Source organism: Aptenodytes forsteri, unplaced genomic scaffold, assembly GCF_000699145.1.
Source record: "Aptenodytes forsteri isolate BGI_AS27 unplaced genomic scaffold, ASM69914v1 Scaffold482, whole genome shotgun sequence".
NCBI lineage: Eukaryota > Metazoa > Chordata > Aves > Sphenisciformes > Spheniscidae > Aptenodytes > Aptenodytes forsteri.
Window position 1 is genome coordinate 858,173 of NW_008795046.1, and position 21,721 is coordinate 879,893.

Genomic DNA, 21,721 nt, shown 5'->3' on the forward strand with positions numbered 1-21,721 from the left:
GATGCTGGGCTCTTGCTAGGCAGAGCGGCATCATGGCTCTGTGTCTGGCCGTGCTGGGCACCTCCAGTTTCTCTGAAAATAATTTCACTTCACGGCAGCACTCAAGTTAAACAGCAAACAGGCTATCGTCTGAGAGCAGATTTACCAGGGGACCTCAAGGTAGGCTATAAACATGCATTAGAGGTAGCTGCGTGCTGCGGTAGAGTTACTACAAAACAACTGGTGGCTGTTGATCGACACCCCCTACTGTATTTAATAAGCAGCTTTTTCTGTTATAATTTACTGCAGATTTAATGATTTTTTCATGGTTTCATCTGGACTCATTACCACAGCCACAGTAATACTTATCTTAAGGGAAATGGTGATCAGCTGCAGCAGGTACTTCAGATTAATACAAGTTGCACTGTGGTGGTTCTGCAATGAAGGGTCACTTAATCTACTTTTCCTCCAAACAGGGCCATGTTTTCCTAGAGCCAGCAATTTGCAACAGTGCTGTCTGGCATTTCATTTAAAATTAAGTCCTTGTTTGCTAGGGAGTGCTATACAAAGCCTTTACATTTCCAGCCCCTTACAGTATCTGCGTTGAAAAAGGTGTGCCCGAATCTAATTTGTCTTAAGAGGAGCTTGGGATGTTTTTAAAGGCTTTTTTGGTAATTAAAAAGTTAGATATTATGAAACTGTGATCACAGAAAACTGAATAGAGTTATTGTCTTTTTAAAATACCAGTGGAAATACGATTGCTTTGATAAAAACATTTCTCTGCTGGGGACCCAAAGACAAAGATGCTTAGTTTTGTATATGAAGATGGGAGGTGAGGCTGACAAGCCTAGTTTCACTCACCATGCTGAGGATGCTGAGGATAACATGAAAAAAAAAAACAGTCAACCCAAGTGAAAACAAAAATGGAGACTTTATGAAAATGGTTGGCTTTTGCTAGTCTGAGGGGCATGTCTGTAACAGAGGTAATGGCTTTCTTTAAATACATCCTGTTAGTCTTGATGATAAATACTTAAATAATTGTTTAAAAAATCAAAGAGAGTTCTGTGTTAAATTTGTCAATTCCTTTGTTTTTTAACTCCAAAAAATGACTAGGGCATGACTCCACTGATGTATGCTTGTGTCAGGGGTGATGAGGCTATGGTGCAGATGCTACTAGATGCTGGAGCAGATCTGAATGCTGAGGTGAGGACTTTTTGTTGGTTGTATCTTTGTTCTGTTATTTGTTTACATCTTAAACTACCCCCTGAAACTGTAGTGGAGGGAAAATCCCAAGAACTAAAAAGAAAATAAATTTGTCTTATCCTGGACGGCACCACTTGAAATGAATAGTGAAATCAAACTGCATTAGGTTAACATTGGGATTCACTGCACAGAAGGGGTCAAGTCACCGGACTTACCCCACAGGTAATACTGATTTAGTTGTGTTTGCACACTGCAAATGAATACAGGCATTAGCACTAGCACGGAGCACAGCTCTAATGGTATTGGAAGGACTCCCTGAATCTCAGCTGAGTTAAAATGAAGAGGATAAAAGAAATACCCACCTGATAACCTGCCAAAGCTCGAGCATTTCTATGCATTGGGATGTTCTAGCTAAGCATCCCCAGCACCTACAGTGCAATGTAGGTTCCACTGTTTTGTTTTACAAAGTGCCTTGGGCTAAAAACTGTTGGATGAGGAGCTTGAAGCTTCCAGATATAAACGTCTCTGGTGAATACACATCACAAACTTACACAATCTGTCCACCGAGCAGATTGTGGTCTGACTCTGTGCAATGCAGGTATGTACATCTTTAGAGCCGCTTGAAAATCCGTGAAAGAATTATTTGTTAATGATTCCAGTTTCAATTTGTTGAGGTCATGAGTAAATTAAGCTGTCTGCTTCACTTATCTGTGTTCCATCTGTTCTGTTTGGACTTGAGCAAGCTGATAAATTGTAGTCACTGCTTTCAGCCAGACGTTTTGCACTTTAAAAAAATCTAATTTAAAAGTAGAAATGGGTGTCACCTGTAAGAGACTGATAGTCGTTACTATCTGAGTGCTGTTCAGTGGCTTATGTGAAACCAGCTGATGATTTCAGTTCCACTCTCACCTCTTCCCAAATTCAAGCACACCACCCTCAAGAGCTGGCAATAATGGAATACTCGAACCCTAGTTAGCACTCTCGATAGGCACACCAAAGACTGGATGGGCATGGAGACTGATCTCTCCTTTTACCCTGCCTGTGGCTCAGAGGTGAGATGGCATTATTTGGTTCCTAGGACAAGTTTTCATTAGGAGCAGTCCTCCCAATTGCTCCAGTAATCTTCCAGACTTGAACCAAATGCAAATTTAAGAGTTTTGTCTTCCTGAAACTGCTGACATCTGAGAGAACAGCTCCAGTGAGGAATGTGAACCTCCCTGATTCAATTCTGTAGAGTGTTTGCTCTAAAATCAAATGAAAACACTTTGGGACAAGAACTGTGAATAATTACGGAGTGCAATTATAAGATGATTTGTGCACACCACAACCAACTGTGCAAATTGGGCAATTAAGGCAAAAAAAAAGGCAAATCAACCATGAACAAAAATAAATACTCTGTCAGGTGCCTGCATCATCTTCCCCCTTTCACGCTGCAAATCAGTTTTATATATATATATATGTTTCCAAAAGTAGCCTCAAATGCTGGGTTCCTCCCTTTTTGATTGCCCATCTCTGGCGAAAATGGACTCATTTCCAGATGTGCTGAGAAGCTGCAATTTGCTGTGGAGTCAGTGGGACCTGTAGCTGCTCAGCAAATCTCAGCTGAAGCCTTCAAATCCTGGTCAACCGCAGGTCTTTTGCAAACACTGTGTTGACCGGAAAGAACTCTAACCAAAAAAAGGAGCAAAGGAGTTAAAATGACTTCATTTTCTTTGCCGCTTGCCATAGGCTGCCCCGAACAATGCTGGGAATCCGTGCTGGAGGAGGAGCTGGATGCCATTTGCTGAACCGTGACCCTGCCCATCCTCACCCTCCACTGCTCTTGCTCCCCAGCCTAAACCCCAAAGCTCAAGCTGCTCAATCCTCTTCCTTCTGAGCAATCCCAGACCCAAAGAAACCCCGTGCCTGTGCTCAGACACCAGCCCACTTCTCCTGTTGGCACTTTGAGCTCTCTTTTTGGCAAATCTGGGCGATAACAGCCAGGTGCTGGTGCAGATCCGCTCCTCTGGCAAGCTGCGGGATCTGCATGGGCTCTTCAGATTTTGCTCTCATCCCTGTCCTTGGGACTGAGGGCCTGGTCGTATGCTTCTAGCAAAACACTGCATGTGGCGCTTGGAAATGCGAGCTGCTAATGCAACTGAGCATTTAATAACTGGCCCTGCTCCCCTACATGGATAAAAGTACTTCAGACAAGGTAGTGAAAGCATAGCTGGCTGATGAGGCAGAGAGATGGTGCATCTTTTACCCTGATTTTAGTCCTCCTCTGAAGATCAATAATAAGATTTTGAATTTTAGTGTCACACTCCATCCAAGTGTGCAGTCTCGGATTGCAAACATTCATTAGATTTTGCCATCTCTGTGAACCTCATCAATATTAATACCCTCATCTTTAAGACAGGGAAGCTGAAGTGAAGAGTGGTTATTCATCTTCCCCAATGTCTACATTAGAGGCATCAGGCACTAAGACATAGAAAATGGAAGGAAATATCTTTCCTTCATAGAAAATGTGAAAAATATCATTTTGTTTTCTAAGGATATAGTTTGCATCTCTCTTAACTGTCACCACCCTGCTCTTTTAACTCAACTCATACAGGAGACAGCGGTGAAAAGGAGTTCTCTTAAAACATCTCTGAAATGCCGCTTTGCCCCATCACTTCTCAGCTGTCTTCTTTCCTCCGTGGGAGAGGAGGAGCCTGGAAGCACATCTGTGAACTCTAGCATAGGGCTTGTGATGTGTCTTTCATGACGGCAGTGGCAAAAGTCATACCGATTTATGTGGAAAGAATTTATTTGGGCCTGGAGCAATCCCAAGACCCAGGGCTGTTGATACACGGACTGGAGAAGTCAGTGAGAGTGGTCCTTAGCTGTAGAGCGTCCTGATCCATCCCTGCTTCCCCAGTGTGTGCTGCTGTAACCAGCTGTGGATGTTTTGACCTTGTGCAAAAGTATCTGGTGGCCAGTGGTTTAGATGGAGCTATAGTAGTTGGTAAAAAGACTTCATTTGGTATGAACTCTATTCAAGCTGTCAAATCAGCATGAACAGTTTTAATATTGAGAAAATTTCTGCAGGAAAAAAATGAAGCCAATCATTTTATAAAGCACCTTTCCCAGGTTTTCTATTTCACTTATTCCCTCACATGCCTGGCTTTCAGGCAGGTTGAATTTTATTACGTATAGCTCTTTAAAAAAAATAACTTTAATTTGTTTGTAGGTTGTCAGTACTGCTCATAAATACCCATCCGTCCACCCTGAGACCCGCCATTGGACAGCTCTGACATTTGCTGTGTTGCATGGACATATTCCTGTAGTTCAGGTATTATTGTATTTCCCTACCTGCATCTCATTCTTTTGTTTCTCCTCTTCAGTTCTAATTACATCCATCTCAAACCAGTATCCTCTTGTCATACTCATATTGGTTACTTCTGCTTCTTCTAGAGTGTACTGATATATAATAGACCTATTATATAATGAATACGGTGTTCAAACCTTAACCAATATGAGGTTTAAGTAGGACAATTTTAAAGCAAAGTTGCACCAAAGAAAGTCTGACAACTCCTTGTGCTCCTTCCTGACCACTTGTTTTATATGTTTGTTTATTCATTCATTAGACTTTCTTACACTATAATATTCTAGCAAACACAAAACCGCTGCCTTGGTGGGGGAGGAGAGGTGGACAACAGCCCTTGTGCTGCTCCAAAGGGGGAGAAGCACTCGCTCTCCGTACCCCAGCGAGGCGTCGCGTGGGATATGCTGGTTCTGTGCTTTGGCATCTCAAAAGTCAAGAAGGTTTATTCTTCAAAACAGCTGTGTCTATGGCACGCTTAATGAAGCGCCAAAACTGTGAAGGCCTCGAGACAGAAATGGCCAAGAGGGGGCTGGAGCGCAGGCTCTATCCTGCTCTCCTTGGCCACTTCTGTTTTCAGTGTTGTTGGTATTTACGTGGAAGTGTCCCCGATGGAGATCACAGCTTTTGGACTGCGATTGGTTCTTAAGAATTACCTTTCTTTTGGCCAATGTCTTTATATAAAAGATGGAGGCAAGTGAAATCTGATCCATTTTAGGGTGGTGCTGGGCTTCTAGAAGACTGTGAAGGAAGGATGCTTGTCGGGCTAATTTTCAGTACTTCCATCTTCAGCGCATTACTTCCTAACACTGACCTTACCCCATTTCCCATTCAGAAACAGTGGGTTACACTTTTTTGGCTCTGAAGTTGGACACTAGTGCTCCTGGTGTCTGGCAGCGTAAAATGAGCGAAAAAAGGAATCAATTTGCCTCTGTGGAACAATGGGCAGAATTTGCATGCCACTTGTTTCCATCGTATCTGGTTTGCAGATAACAAGAAGCATTAGACTCTCATTTGTCACTGTTCATGAACTCTGAAGGCTGTGATACCCCCAGTTGCTCTAAATGGTTAATTTTCTTTCTAGCTGTTGCTGGATGCTGGAGCAAAGGTAGAAGGTTCCTTGGAGCATGGAGAGGAAAATTACTCTGAAACTCCTTTACAGTTGGCAGCAGCTGCTGGTAAGGACTTTCTCCTCCCATTGCAATAAATTCTTCAGTTGGGATCTGTGGTTTAGGTGAGCAAATACCGAATTTAAAAGAAGTAAAAATGCATCTCTCGACTTACAGGAAATTTTGAACTGGTCAGTTTGCTGTTGGAGCGAGGAGCTGACCCCATGATAGGAACAATGTACAGGAACGGCATTTCCATGACTCCACAAGGTGACATGAACTCTTTCAGTCAGGCTGCTGCACATGGACACAGGTAGAGTGGGAACAAGTCTAGTGGCATCCTTCAAGTGCTTATTTTTTTGCCTGGGCGCCCGGTTTGAGCAGGCGGGTGAAAGTTCTGCATGAACAATTGAACATGCCACCAACTGAGCAGAGATGGAAGGCTTTTTGCTAGCATGTGAATTTAACCAGTTGGTGGTACAAGCTGCTTTTTGATAGCTGGTTTAAAAAAAAAAGGAAGGGGACTCCTTGTGGTGTATTGCAATGCAATGTTTGTTAAATGGTAGCTGAGGTGACAGCAGAAAGGAATGCCAGAGGCATTCCTTCTGAATTTCTTGTTGACATATTTCTCAGGTTTGGGGCGGATTGTGTCTGTACTGCTGCAGCCTTAATTGTCGTTGAACAGAGTTTCTGCATCTGTGTTTACTGTAAAGTCCTGTGTGCCTTAATGTTGTATGTATGCTGCAAATGTAAAAAAAAAAAGTAAGTAATTAAATGAGCACCTGGCATGCATGATCTTGCAACGTTCAGGAGTTGACTGCAGTGTAATGGATTAGTATTATGATCTTCACGTTCCTACTTTTCTGATTGTAGCCATCCAGAGGAACATAGATACAGGTTAGAGACAGTACCTACCATCTGTTTGCTTAGAGACGAGCTGCCAGTCTAACAACGTGCTAACGGCGTGTCAGGGCGGGTTCGCACAGTGCTGCCCATCTGGAGCCTGCGAGGGATCTCTGGGACAGAGAGGACAGTTTGGTTATTGGAGTCTCATGTTCACTGCTCCAGCCTTGCTGCCTGCCGGCGTGAGTGGGAGCCATGTGCCCGAGAAGGACCTGGGGCTCTCCTTGGCTTGGCTGCTGGCTCTGCATGTTGCAGGCCCTGGCTCTTATGTTCCTACCTGTACACCGCTCACACGCACTCCCTTCTCCTTCCCTCTCTGCCCCAAATTTGTTTGGGACACACCATGCCCCGCTGCCACCCCGTGCCGGGGTCTGAGCAGGTGCAGGGAGGACGTCAAGAGTACGAGGGAGGTGGGATGGGAGCCAGCCTGGTTTCTCTTCTCACAGCTGCAGAAACCGAGAGCAACTCTGTTGAGATCGATGAGGTTATGCTCGTACAAACCTGAGGGCACCAAGTCTCTGAGTTTGGGCTTTGCTATTTGATGGCCCAGCCGGATCAGTGGCTTTGCAGAGTAGTCCCAGATGTGCTCGAACCTGCCCTGACTGGCCATTGTTGAATGTCTAGCTGCTCCAGCTTTTCCAGACTGCTTTGAGTGTTAATCGAGTGGTGGTGCTTTCGGTAGCTCCAGGCAGCTCCCTTCTCAAGCGTCCTCCATGGTGGAAGTCCTGAGAGCTTGTCCAGAGGCACCTCAGCTTTCCCTGATTGTGGGAAGAAATCTTGAGTCATGTTTAGCTCATGGGTCTCTGTTCCCATGAGATGCCGCCACTGGTGCGACATCTGTACGGTTCCTTCACGACAACAGACTCTTGCAGACATGGCCCAGGCAGTGCAGGTGGGCTAGCAGGAGCAGTGACTGCCTCAGGTCTGCTCTCAGCTGGTCCTGCCATTAATTGGAGTAGTTTCCTGGATAGGTGTCCTAACGTGCCACATCTCAGCAAGTATCCTGGGTGCAACGAAAGCCTAGCCACTGATTCTGTTCTCCCGCCCTCTCTTTCCCTCTCTCCCTCTCTCTGTCGTGCTGTGATTGACAGGAACGTCTTTCGTAAGCTGCTTGCTCAGCCGGAGAAGGAGAAGAGCGATATTCTGTCGCTGGAGGAGATCCTGGCAGAGGGGACAGACTTGCCCGACTCGGCTGCAGCTCCGCTCTGCGCCAGCCGCAACAGCAAGGCCAAGCTGAAAGCCCTGAAGGAGGCCATGTACCACAGCGCCGAGCACGGCTACGTGGATGTGACCATTGACATACGGAGCATAGGTCAGTCCCGGCGCCCTCTCCTCTCCCTCCGGGGAGGGACCACTGTAAGAAATGCATCTCTCTTGAGGAGCTGTTGCTTAAACCGACCACAGTTGCATCTTCCTCAGCTCCTGTGGAAGCAGAAGGTGATGGGGCATCTGGCAGGTTTCCAGCCCATTTTGGCTCTACAGTGTACCCCACTCGGGGGCCACTGGCACTTTTCTGCAGGACGGAGTGGTTTCCACCAGCAGCCATCTTCACTGCTGCGGTGTGCTAGCTGTGCCAGTGCGGGACTTGAACATCATACCAGCCTGTTGGGAAATCGCTTCTGCCCGTGGGGAGGGTGGCTGGGTAGCATGGAGGGGAATTGGTCTGGACTGTGTGTTTACCGTCCCTGCTAATCTGCGTTCAGAGAGAGACCTGGGTGCCTGGCATGCCTCTGCCTGGTGCACTGCTCCAGCCCTGGAGACATCCGGCGTGGGTCGGGGTATGTGGTGGTCTGAGTGGTGGCTCACCGGGTGGGCTGAGCAGGCAAAGCACTGGGCGATGAGGGAGAGGAGAGCGACGGGGCTGCTATCCAGGCACTGGACATTTGCTGAAGTGGAAGGAAAAACCTTTTGTAGCCAAACGCCAGGCTTGCGTTTCCTCCCACTCCATTCTGCAAGAGCAGAAACTGGGTCACCTCCAGCCTTGGTGCCTGCAGAGGTACATTAGCTCTGTGTGCTTTCTCGCTCAGTGCATGCGAGCAGTTCCCTTTAAGTTCCTGGAGAGTGGTTCTGCCATGACAAACTACTTGAAAAGGCAGATCTGCTTAACTTGCCCAGTGCTGTTTAGGGAAAATAGGAATGATCAGGAGAGGACATGGGGTAGTGCTTAAAGAAAGTTTTAATCTGAAGACCACCAGTTTGAATCCAGGTGGGTAGTGACCAAAATCATTTTTTTTACCATTTAATGGCTCTCCAGGGCCACATTCAAACAAATGAGCTAGTGTAAATCTACTTTCCAAAAGGCTTTTGCATCACAGAGCACCACAGCAATTACCACAAATTGGCAGTCTCAGCAGAGAAGCTGAAAGCTAGATGAGCAGAGAGACTACACTCTTCTCTCAGCATTTGGAGGAAAGCCTCTGTGCATTAGGTCTGGGATGTCCTGATAACCACCAGCCTTCTCAATCGGGGATAAATAGGAATTTGATTTCTGGGGTTATTTGGCAGCTTTTGCTTAAATTCTTAACATAACTGAAGGTAAAAAAGCAGAAGGGCACATCCTTCTCTGAAGCTGCGAATGAGCTCTGTCCTCCGTCCGTAGGAGTTCCCTGGACGCTGCACACGTGGCTGGAGTCCTTGCGTACGTCCTTCCAGCAGCACCGACGACCCCTCATCCAGTGCTTGCTGAAGGAATTCAAGTCCATTCAGGAAGAAGAGTACACAGAGGAGCTCATCACACAAGGCTTGCCTCTGATGTTTGAGATACTGAAAGCCAGCAAGGTAGGATAAATTATGTGTTTTAAAGAAATCGGCCTCATTCCCATCCTGTAAGACACAAAGCTTGCAATATTGTTTTTGCACAGCTGTCCCAAAACTTGTTTAGACTGTATAGGATTATTATTATTTGTATTATGTATCTCAGTGTTTTTTCACTGTGGAATCATGAGTTAAAAACACACAAGCTAATCACATCTCCTGCTAGAACAGCTTAATACTGATGCTAACAATAAGCTGGAGAGACAACAGAAGCTGATGTATGGTGGTGAAATTAAAGTCAAAAGGGTCACTGCAGTACAGCAAGAGATGTTGATAACCAAACCAACCCAAAGGGTAACTTTACCCAGCTTCTTTTACAGAACCGTACAACAAAGCTAATATTCATGTTTGGTTTGGATTTCTTTAACCTCTCACATGACTTTCTCCTCCATTCATGTGGGATTTGGACTCTTAAACTTGTGGGGAGACTGGTTTCTACAAGCACACAACAGGATAATTTTTAAAATCTTCTGTGTGACTGTTTGTACTTGCAGCATCCCCAGATTTATTCTTTCAGCTGGCGTTTTCTTAGCCAGACAAATCAGACTAACAAAACCTTTTGAGGGAGGTACCATTGGATATGCAAGTATAATAGCAAAGGGGATGATCATGGGGCAGGCAAGAAGAGGAAAATGTCTTACCTAGTGAAGGCTGGATACTTCCTTTTAAAACTTGTTATAACCAACAGTCTCTTCTCTACTGGTTCCCCGATAGTCAGTCACTCCCAAGGAATGCCCAGTCAACTTTACTGTTACCAGAAAATCATTTTAGTGATGAAAAGCATCAAAAGGATTTGATTGCTGTTCTTTTTCTCGTGCACCAAAATACATGTTGGTATGGTCTTCTAATTGTTTAACTGGGAAGTAAGTAACATTTCTCACCCAACTCTATGTGTAACAGCAAGGAGCAAATAATTTTTAGCACCTGCAGCAATAAACTAAATAATATAGAAAGGGAAGAGGTTCTGGTGCTCAATACTAAAACGTTCCAGACTTAGTACAGCTAGGGAAAGCCTACACGGTTTTATTTCTTTTATCCTGCTGTAAAAGAGAGCTTGGTCCCAAGCAAATCCTGAACATTTGTTCTGGCAATTGTTCTGACTTTTGCTCCCACGAGCCTTCCCTTTGGGATTAGTTTGTATCGGATGGGTATTTATGGAGAATATTTGAGATAGCTTTTAGGAAATCATGCCAAATCCTAGGATTTGTAGATTCCTTGTTCTGAACTCGCTTGGGTTAATGTGTGTTCATCCGGAAACTACCAGCAAGGTGCTGCTTGGTTTGAAAGCTGATACAAAACTAATCGTATTGAAAACTTAACAGAGATTAAGTTTAGGCCTTGTAATCTAGGATGAGGGATGGCTTTAATTGCTCTTCTCCTGGGTGGCTGAAGCCAAAGCCAATGATCGTTGTTAGAATAAGTTATTTACATAGGATTATACCTCTGGGACATGGTAGACTGGGTCTTCCAGAATCTTTTGTAGGAGACACAGAAACAAATAAGACTGCTACCTTCTGCTTTGCGTTCACTTAAAACCTAAAATGTGGAGGGGTGAAACAACTGAAATACCACAAAAAGCCCTACACGACAAAGAAGAAATCTGTGCTGATCTTTATTCCTGCCTCTAGTCCTAGGGGAGCTGCCTGTCTTCACTCTTCCTGAGCATGCATATTCACAAACACACACACATACACTGCTTCATATTCTTAGAAAAATAATGAATCATTCTGGGACACTGTAAGGGTTTACAAATTGTCTGCAAATGGCATGAATTATTGCGGCAGTCTTGTCCAAACGGCCTCTCACAAAGCTCTCCCAGACAGAAATGAGGACAGACTCTATGCAACCCTTTGGAAGGAATCAAAATAAATTCATTTGTAGGAGAATGAGCCAATAAAAGTTCTCCCTGGTCAGTCCGTAGAAGGCAGCCGCAGAAAGCTGAGATTCAAAGGATCTTCTGTTCCCCTTCTCTGGAAGGGCTGAGAGCAAAGACTGTTCCTTATATATACCCACAGAATGGAAATCTCCTTTAGGAGGTGCAGAAGGGCTATAACTGTGGTTCACATCCCTCTCTTTCGACAGCAAATTGTAAAGTTCTGCATTTTGTAGAGCTGTGGGGAGAGGAGTTTGATTTGCTCACATGGACATCCTTTCCCCTGTGGGCTGGGAACTTCAAGAGAGATTATGACTCTTGCTAAACATCACAGTCTGGCCCAGTACATTTTCTTAATGAGTTTTTCAGGGCGGAAAGAATAAAATAATCAACTAGGAAGCACAGAGCCACTTAGCATTTCTTGGCTGATGTAAAACAAGATGTCCCATTTGCTACATATTGTGATGCTTAGTATATTTTAATTGCATGGCAACTTGCACCTAACAGAAATGGCATTTTGCATTCCTATAAATAGTTCCAACTATCCCATAATCTCAGAACAATTTACAAATATTAATGAGTTGAGATGTGGAAGAAGATCTTACCCTCTCTTTACGAACAGGGAAACTGAGGTAATTAAACAGGCAGATTTTCAGCGCCTCGTAGAGTGACAGTCTCGGCCTCAGAAGCTGTGACAACTTGGATAAGCCAGACAGCAATTTGTAACTTGAGTAATTTGGCCAGAGAGACCCCCCCAAAATTGCATAGAAACATAGGGCAGGTCTCATAGTAGGAAGCACGCCTTCCGCCCCCACCTTCTACTTTGCACTGTCAGACAAAATGTTCTTGCAGGTTCCCAGGCTGTGCAAAAAGGCCGGATACTACAAAAATGAAAAGATTAAAGAAAAAATAACCAATACCTACAAGAACACCATCAGATATACGGAATCCCTTTTGTCTTATAGACGTTTTTTAAAATGCCTGTTCCTAGAGGGTCCAGATGTGAGGGTTTATGTGGGAGCTCTGCCACTAGTCAGCACTGATGCCAGTGCCCGGCAGGATGGCACTCCGCTCCTATTTATGTGCCGGGACACTGACAATAGAAATAAAAATAAAAATAAAATTTGCAGAAGTCCTGATGCTGGAACACAGAATGGCAACAAAAATTGGCAAATCAGGCAAAACTGGCTGAGCTGAAGTCCCTAGTTTTATTGCCTCTCTTCAAGCTGTGAAATAAGCGGGGGAGAACGGTGAATACATTGCACATCAGTTGTTTGCTGCTGCACTAAAGCCCTGGGGAAGACTTCCAAAAGCACAAATGAAGATTCGATACCCAGCTCCTGGTGGCTTCCAGTGGGACGGAGCGCTTTCATTTCCTTTCATGCCTTTAAATGTCTTTATCAGCTGCACTGTTGAGAATTGGATGGAGAGCGGAGAAGTGGCAGTATTTCCATGCTGGCGAGGCAGAGCTGCGAGAACAGGCAAAGAATCGCTCTGCGCTCACTCCCCCACGGTTCCTGCTGTCATGCCATGAGCTTGGGTCATTACCAAACCAAAGACCAGAGACGAGGTACTCTGGAGAAAGCAGCATCAGTGGAAAGGACATGGAGAGCTTGGTTTTAAGGCACTTTCTTAAGAGCAAGCGAAACTCAAACCAGGAAAGCTCTGACACTAAAACTGTCAATGACTTGGTGGTGGTGGATTTGGGCCACCAGATGAGGACGAAAGGCACTGTGATTTTGGGATGGATTGAATCTCTTTGGCAGACAAGCACACAAACATAGCCTGCTAGAAGTGGTTTGGACAGGGCTGCGTGAGATGAAAGCCGGAGAGACACTTCTGGGAGTGAATAGCCCTGAGCTAAACTTTAGCTGCTGCATAGAGCAGATTTGAGTCCCTCAAAGCTAAGATGACACTGGAGATCTTGTTACAGAAGAAGGATAGGAAGATGCAGCCAAATTCCTGCCTGTTGGTATTTGTGTTGTGCTCTTCCATGGCCTGGGGAAACCCCCAAACTTCTCACTGGAAGCTCTCCTTTGCCTCCAGCCGAGGTTGGCGTTTGCTTTGCCTGAGCTTGGCTCTGAGCTGGATTGCCCTCCTGCCCCATGTCGGAGGACCATATTTGCCTGAGGAGTGGATGTGCTTGAGGGCATGCCGCAGCTCGGAGATTGGGCCCCCCAAATAGAGACTTTTAAGAGCTGCGTGGAGGCTGCACCCAGATCTGCGGGCTTGTAGCGCCCGAGGTGGGGCTCGCAGGTCAGCTCTTCTGTTTTTGCAGGGCGGTTCTCTTGAGGATAACATGCTGAACATGCGGGATGCTTCTTTGTCCCCTCGTCTAAGAAATCCTAGAGCTGTTTCAGTTTGATCTTGACATTTCCACAACCTGAAAACAGAGAGAGACTCAAAACCACAACCTTGGAAGTTAAACACATCTGGCCTTTGGAGGAGGTTGGTTTTAGATTTCCACTCAGGAGCTCAGAGTGAGCTTGAATTGTTATTAAAATCCCCCAGTTCCATCCATGCAGACGAGCCAGCACCGTTGCCGGTAGTACGAGGTTATGAGCCAGTTTCATCCACTGCTGTTTCTGTGTACAGCAATTTAAATCAGATTGTCCTTGGCCTAGTTTTTTGAGGGAAAAAAAATACAATCTTTTAATTCCAAATAATCTCTCTTACAACTTTCTCCCTTCCCCCGGTAATATGGGAGAGGAGCTGCTGTTTGCCATCACTTTGGATGCTTTGTGGGCATGCATCACTGAAGTGTGTGTGTGTCCCCATGTGCATTGAGCGCACGTGCTGAAGTGTTGTCTGAAGCTCTGCCTGGTGCTGGAGGTGCTTCACACCAGGAAAATTTGGCTAAGGACTACGAGTATTCCTGCTAGTGTATTGTCCAAGACAAAATAAGCTTGAAAAGTCATGGGAGGGGTCCTTCATTGCCCTTCCTCAGTTGCATTCTGCAGCTTTCTCTTCATCCTTTCCATCAGTAACAAGGTAGTTAATTTAAAGTTTAGCCCCTTAGTGAGGTGTTGATCACACTGTGCAGCCAGGCTTGTTGAAAGATGCAGGAAACTACTTTGCAAAGGTGTTTCCTCGGAATTTAAAATTCCTGCAGTTTCACAAACTCTACAAATCGTGTTGCTGCCTATAGGCAGCTGAAGAAAGCTGCAGGGGTGCACAGACTCTTTTGGAAGGCTGAGCTGTTTGAATAGCAGCCATCAGTCTGGTGTTGACAGTTATTCAGAACAAATAACAATTCAAAACAATAACCAGCTTTTAAAATTCCAAAAGGATTCAGGCTTGAGGGTATCTTGAGAAACCTGGCCTATATAATTTAAAAGCTGAAGTACTCTTTCAGCAGTGACTTAGCTACTTAGAATCTAAAAACTCTTAGAAAGTAAAGTTTGGGGGGGGGTTTAATATATCTTTTCAGAAATAGCAGCATGTAGCCTCTATCACAGATGCAGTAACTACTGAAAAAAAATTTTCACGTCTCCAACAAACAGAAAGCAGCAGGAAAGGCTGAAACACCTGCCTGCTCCATTGCAGCAAAATGTTCAGAAGCTGAAGCTGAACAGGGCATCCTGTTTCTTTATTGCTATGGTCTTTCTGGATTTAATTCTGCTAAAACAAATGTCGGGAGACGTTCCTCAGAGAATGTCAACAGACTCAGCTCGTGCATCTGTTCTACAAAGTCCAGGCACGGTGGTCAGCAAACATCACCTTTCCCCCCAGGTCTGCACGTGACCTAGAAAGTGACACTGGAAGATGAAGGAGCTAGAAAATTCTCCTTTTTGTCCCTTGCTTCACGATGGCCTGAAATGAATATTTAAGATGGGCTTGAGTGAAGCTGTGTTTTGCTGTATGAAGCCAGACTACCCTGTTCTGCAGGAAGGGCTCAGGTTAGAGGGGAGAGGTGAACCCCGTACGGCACACGGGCAGGCACTGGGTCATGCTCAGCTCCTAGGGGAAAGCCCTCCCTTGGGAGAGTGCCTTGCACATTTCTCCTGCCTGGAGACAGACCAGGAAAGATCCCTCTATGCTGGGTGAAATTTTACTTCCTTGTTTAAACTGCTTTTCAACAGAAAATTGAGGTTTTACTATAATGATGGGTTTCATTAGAATATTTGTTCTCCACATAATATTTTACCTTTCTTGAAAAAATTAACACCTGAAAATGGAATATTTTGGCTGGTGACTGAAATACTTTAACTGAAGAAAAATGTGGACTTTCCACAGAGGAGACAGACACACCAAAACCTGCACTAAAAATAACCCTGAAGACGTTCCAGGATGCTAAAGTGCCTGCTTATGGGTTTCATGGAGTGGCTAATGCCCTTCTGTGTGTCAGCTAGTGCCTAGCCTGCGCTTAGTGATTGATCTTTTGGCTGGGACTTTCAGTGATTTCTTAAGGCAGGTTTCACTGTTCTCAAGTAATTGCAGCGATCTGTAACGTTGCCCATTGTCATTTGTAGTACTTCTGTGTCTAAACAGTTCAGAGTAACCAGGACGCAAGTTATCCACACATGTACGTCGTGCATTCTCCATGTGAGATGCGAACGCCAGGTACTGAGTGGCATGTTAATAACAGACTGTTAACCTCGTCTCATGTTTTCGTAACGCAGATTCAGCTTTGTACTAACACAGGCTTGATTTTTTTTCTACCCTCTGTCTGCCTTCTAAAATGTTTCCCTGCCAGAGGCAGGAGCTGTTTCTTCATTTACAATAAATAAATGCCATGGAGGTGACACCTGCCCTTTTCTGGGCTCTCACCCAGGGATTAGACTGTGCCCGGGGATCTGAGCTTTTTACATACAATGCACAGCTGTGATATAAAGAGCCTTTTGAAAGGGAAGCTTGGCAGCTTTCCCAGAAGCTAGCTGAAGGGTCCATTTGTGCCTTACCTGTGATTAATTCTTTTCCGTTTGTATTTGCAGTGGAAGGACTTGAGCATTAACAAAACCCATTTTGTTACGCAGTTCACTGCCTCTAACTGTATCTCCAACCTCTGGGGCTTCCCTACCTTTGCAACTGTTGACTAATATTAATTATGTGTATGCTGCTTAATCATCTAGGAATGACCCTCTAAAGTGGCATTTAATCAGTTTTGAGGCAGTTGGCAAAAGTGAGTTATGTGAGAGGACCATAGCGGAAACACCTAGGCAAGGATGGAAAAGGTTCAGAGAGACGGTGAAGAAAGTCTCATAGAGTTTGAGTGCTCAGGGCTGGGGGTCTGCAAAAAGCCCTCTCTTTTGCTCCACTCTTTATCGGCTCTTTCTGGGAAGAGGAGAGCATAAACAGAGGAATAATTCAAGGGTATCCCAGTGTGTCATGGAAGGAAGTTCATGGATGACTCCTCAGTGGGCTTGGGGTATCCTGGGACTCCACCACTGCTGGAATAGCTGCTGGGGACCGCATGTGAAATGGGTGACTAGAAACAGAAACAGCGCTTCTGCCACTCTGCATTTAGCAGAGAGCTGGGTCCCCGCAGCATCCTCAGGACCAGGGAGAGAAAAGATACCTTTGCCAGCACCCCTGTTCCCTGAGCAGCATGGTTTCTCTGCTTGCTGGGGAGATGTGTATTAACAGGCAGACGCTGAGCCCAGAAGAATAAGTGTGTTACTTTTCTGCCTGATGTGGTGACCTGTTGGTTTTGGGGCTTTGTGGTAGAGGAATTTGAGGGCCTGGCACACTTAGGTTAAAATGGCATTAACGGGGCTGAGCTGGTGAGGGTGACATCAATAGAAGGAAAACCCAAAGTACTGCTTGGGATTTCAGAGGCAAAGAAAAGCAGCCTAACTTGTTACCACTGTAGAGGACAGCCACATGGAGACGGTGGGATATCTATAGGCCGGTAAGGAGAACTGAGCAGTCCGGAGATATGTGATGTGGGAATGGGGGAGCCTATGAAGAAGAGACAGCGGAAGCAAAGCGTGGTCAGAGAAGAGCAAAACCTTAGCCTAACTGCTGAATCCAACCCGAGTTTTCCCCTTGAGAGTTTGGAGCATAGCCACCAAGATGACACGTATCTTCCACAGGTACTGGAGAAAACTGGCTATGTATTTCCCAGCTGTGTCCAGTACCTTGTAGGACCACATCCCAGAATGGCTAGGCTGGGTTGAACTGGGGTAAGCTGGAATGGAGCAAGCTCTCCCAGGGTACGTGCCAAAGTCTGGAGGAGCCTTTCCTGAGTCCTGCCACAGACCTTCATCAAATGGACATTCAGGAAAAAATACCCCTGCACTCCTCACCCAGGTCTTCACCTCTTTTCAGATCAATTGACTAGTCATCTCTGTTCCAGCAACTTGAAAACCTTCAGCTTTGCTTCAAAAGAATTTATGAATTCCCCTCGCAGTTCAAGTGCGTTCATCAGGAGTGGGGAATTCTTTCAGATCTCTGCTGAAGAATGCTTTTAAGTCAGGAGACCGCTTGTATCTACAAAGCAAAGTTGCTTGCTCACCGACCAACTCTCTGCTGGAAGCACCGTCTCACTCAGAAGATTCACTGTTGTTCCCTGTTCCCTCTTGCCTATCTGTAAACTACCCCATGGCTAGGTAAATATTTTTATTATATCCTATGCCAAGCTTTCTTTCCCCTCCCACAGTAGATGCTCATCGACTCCCTTTGACTGTGAATGAACGCCCATGTCTGAAAGGAAGCTGGCCTCGCTCCAGATCTCAGCCTCGCACATCCTGGCACAGTGTTTTCCAACATCAGACTGTAGCAAGAAAACAAACTTCGGTTTGCTCCTCCGGTGCTAATATCGCCACCCACAACTGCTGCAGCGAGCTCTTACAGCTGTTCTTTCACAGTCAGCTGGTAGGGGGATAGGATAAATGGGGAAGAATTATCCAGCTTGGTCCTTTAAATGGGATGGATGTGGTAACCAGGGTGGCTTCTGAGCTTCCTGGCGTGGGCACTGTGCAAGGGGGAAGGTTGAATAGGCTGGACACGTCCTCCTCTCTGACAGAGTGATGCTGGTGCCCCAGCTTGTGGACTCTTGCAGTTGTTTCCAGTTACCTCACAGGCAGCCCAGTTCAGCCTGCTCCAAGAGCAGGATTTGGCTTAAAAAAGCCAGTTTTTTCCCCAGCCATCCAGTAGCAGACAAAAGCATCCCTTTTTTCTCTCCTCTTTGCTGCCTCTTTCTGCCTGGTTTATTGGGAAAGCCAGCAGAGGCTCTGCGGGGAGCAGATTCAGGACCACAGCCCTGCAAGCTTGGCTGTGTGCAGGGTGGTGTGGGAAGTGAGCTTGCTCTGCTGTAATAGCTCACCGCTCACCTCCCTGTGTCTCGGGGAGAAAACTTGCTGCTGTTTGGTAGCGATGTCTCTAAATGAGCATGTGCTTCAGCTTTCTAGCTGAGCAGATTTTTTGGTCTTCCCGTGGAATGCTTTGTAAGTATTTAATGTTATCGACAGAAGCCAAAGGTCTCCAACCTCCTCTCTGCCAAATGAGAGCAGTGCCCTACGCTGGAGCTCTGAAGCTCTGCAGTGCATCGAGCCACTGTGTTTGATGGCCCTGCTTTCTTTGATGCACCGATCCTAAGGTCCCTTTTCTATTTGTCCCATCTCTGTTCTGTGTCTTAGGCTTTTTAAGTATCTCTCATGTGAACATATCACATCTTGAGCTAATTAGCGCTTAGTTTACACCAGGTTTTCCACAGGCTTGTGGGCAGTCAGTGGCAAGGTGGCTTTATAATGGGCTTGTATCTGCACACCACAGGGTTCGTGCCCCGTTGGTGACCCAGGGAGCTGGCAGCACCTCGCCTGTGTAGGCAGGCTCCCATGGGGTTGTCCATGTACGTGACCCATTCATCTTGCTGGTTGGAGTTACGAGCAGGGATCCCCTTCTCACACCTGTGTGACTGGAGTTGGCCCATTCTTCCCTGGTTTCGGTGCACCTGGATGTCCTGGTACGCGGTGCTGTGGCTTGGACCAGTGAATGAAATCTCCGGCTCCTAACGAGGTGCTGGAAGGTCGATACCCAGACTTTCCATTGGCTCATTCCCATGGGCACCCCTGGAAGGAGGAGATGCATTGTCTTTATTGATGTATATGTGTGTTTTTACAAAGCTATTGCCCAGGCACAGCTGTGGCTGGGACTGGTGAGTTCATGGACCCACTAAAACTACAACGACAGACAGGACCTGTGTACCCCAGCAGATTCAGGAGGGAGCTGCCAGTAGCTATCCTCTTTAGTGCAGTTACTCTGCTTTTATTCACTGCAGGTAAAGGTGAGCGTTGCTCTTCCAATTACACCTCTCCTCTCCAGAAGCTTCCCTCTGCTCTGAACGATGGAATTATCCTCATCCTCCATTGTATTTCCTGACTTCTTAGCATCTGCTAGATCCAACTGGGAGCTGCCCTGCTGGTAATCAGCATCCCCCCGGACATGCTCCTCCCTGGCTGACTCAGTTGGCCGCAGCACTTCGGCACAGCCCTTCCGAGCAGAGAAGCAATTGCTCTTTCTGCCCCCGTCTGTCTAGAGCTCTCCCCGCCAGCCCTCCTGGCGGCTGAGTCACTTCCTTCTTTAATCTGGCCTTAAATCTTCCTTTTCTCTTCGCCCTGTGATTCACTCCCTTTGTGAAGCGCTTTGCAGAGCTCCAACTGGAAGATGCTGAACAGAGAGATGCTCCCGGTGCGAGACATCCTCCTTGTCTCAGAGCCACAGCAGTGATCCCCTCTCCGAGGGCTGGTCCTTGCGCCGTGCTAAATGGTGTCTCTTAGTATCAGTATTTCTCTTATCTTAGCATTTCTTTCAGTGCTACATCTGACGTAGCAATAGGAGCCAACTCCTGCCTGCGGGTGAGCGCGTGTAATTTCCTTTGACATCAGCGTGTGCCTGTGAGGGCTCAGCTCTACCCTTTCCCACCCCATTTGATTAGATGCAGTAAGGGAGTCATTACAGGATCTCTGCCACTCCTCCTCATCCCTTGTGGGATTTAAGGAGCACCGCTGTTAGAACTGAGCTGAAATGTGCTTGGAGAAAGGAAAGCTTCAATTTCTGCTCTATAAGCCTGGAGATATTTTTAGTATAACATCTATGCTTCTCAAATTGTTGTATTAAGATTTTTTTTTTTTGTCCCTCACCTGCTTATTTCCTTGGCCTTGGACCCTCTCATATCAAAGTGCCTTGCCTTTTCACAGTTTCCTGGTGTGGAAGGGAATTGCCAACCAACAGGATAGTTAAAAACGTCATCATGAATGGGCCATGTGGCACCATTGAACTTGGCTAGACCTGCTCTGGTTATCAGCAAAGTGTGGGATAAAATTTGCTAAAGCTTTTAAATCCTGCTTTCAGCTGTGACTTAGGTAGTTAAGCACTAAATCCATTTCACTATCCTTGCAGCTTAGGCATATGAATACTCAAGTCTCTTAGGAAAGCGTCCTGCGGGTGCCCTGCCGCCAGGGTCTGGGCAGAAATGGGTAAGGCCAGGGACCAGACCTGGTTCTGTGAAGGTCTGGTGGCTTCCTCAGGACAGCGGTGCCCAGGCCAGTGCCAGCGGTGTAAGAGCACATTAATGAAGCATTTGGGATTGAATGAGGAGATTCAGTGGCAGACTGTGATGCTTCAGTCACCCTGTAAGGAAGGGTCTGTTTGTGAGACTGTTGCACTTAGAAGTGCATGCAGGCTGTGCAGCTATGTCTGTTTGTAGCTCTGGTTTTCTAAAACGTGACCGATGACCATTTTCTAAAAAGTGACAAAAAGTCATTTTCCAGTACAGTAAGTCTGCAAACGAAATGAAATCACTATTGTAAAGGAGCTTTGTTTCAACGGAGGGGACAGGGGCTATGGAGTTTGTTAGGAAAAAAAGACCTCTGGTCCAAGGAGAGGGCTTTTCATTTTAACTGATTCCTACAGGAAACACAGCAATCAAGTAAATGAGAATTGCAGTTTCTAACAAATACTGATAATCCTAAGCTCTGATTTTTAATAAAGCTTCAGCAATCACATTCTTCAGCTTCAAAACAGGCAACTCTTTGAGAACAACATAACATCTTTGCATTCTGATCTTACCTTGCACACTAAGCTTACATTGCATATATTTGTTTTCTTTTGCTTAGAACGAAGTGATCAGCCAGCAGCTCTCTGTCATTTTCACCCATTGCTATGGACCCTACCCTATTCCAAAGCTCGTTGAAATTAAGCGCAAGCAGACCTCTCGCCTAGGTAAGCGTGACTTGAAGAAACTCGTTGGTTCTCCAAGGAGAGCTGTGGGAAGTCTGCGTTGCTGGCTGGGTGCTTGGCGGGGCGTGAGTCAGAGAAAAACCTGAATTTGAAAGGCAGAACTAAAAAAAGGAAGGGCCACAAACTTAGCCTGACCTGAAACTCCCGCTGAAATCAGGAGGGTCATCAGGTGCATTAGAGTGGGACCGTAAATCTGCAAAGATTTGTCTGTGTTGCTAATTAGGCTGGGATCTGAGCCTGGGGCCCGGAGCCAAATGTCTGTCCGCATCTCAAACCGCCATGGCTGGCTGGGGGGGATGGCGCGGCCGGGGGCCG

At 46.0% G+C, this 21,721-nt stretch overlaps 1 protein-coding gene across 1 annotated transcript in view; it reads left to right on the plus strand.

The window, feature by feature from the left end:
• BTBD11 (BTB domain containing 11) overlaps positions 1–21,721 on the plus strand; it is a 77,139-nt gene that overhangs the window by 42,961 nt on the left and 12,457 nt on the right. The window contains exons 5-11 of the mRNA XM_019471452.1: positions 1,093–1,182; positions 4,394–4,495; positions 5,610–5,703; positions 5,812–5,947; positions 7,629–7,849; positions 9,137–9,315; positions 21,283–21,388. Of these exons, the coding sequence (XP_019326997.1) occupies positions 1,093–1,182; positions 4,394–4,495; positions 5,610–5,703; positions 5,812–5,947; positions 7,629–7,849; positions 9,137–9,315; positions 21,283–21,388 (928 nt within the window). The remainder of the gene's footprint in view (positions 1–1,092; positions 1,183–4,393; positions 4,496–5,609; positions 5,704–5,811; positions 5,948–7,628; positions 7,850–9,136; positions 9,316–21,282; positions 21,389–21,721) is intronic.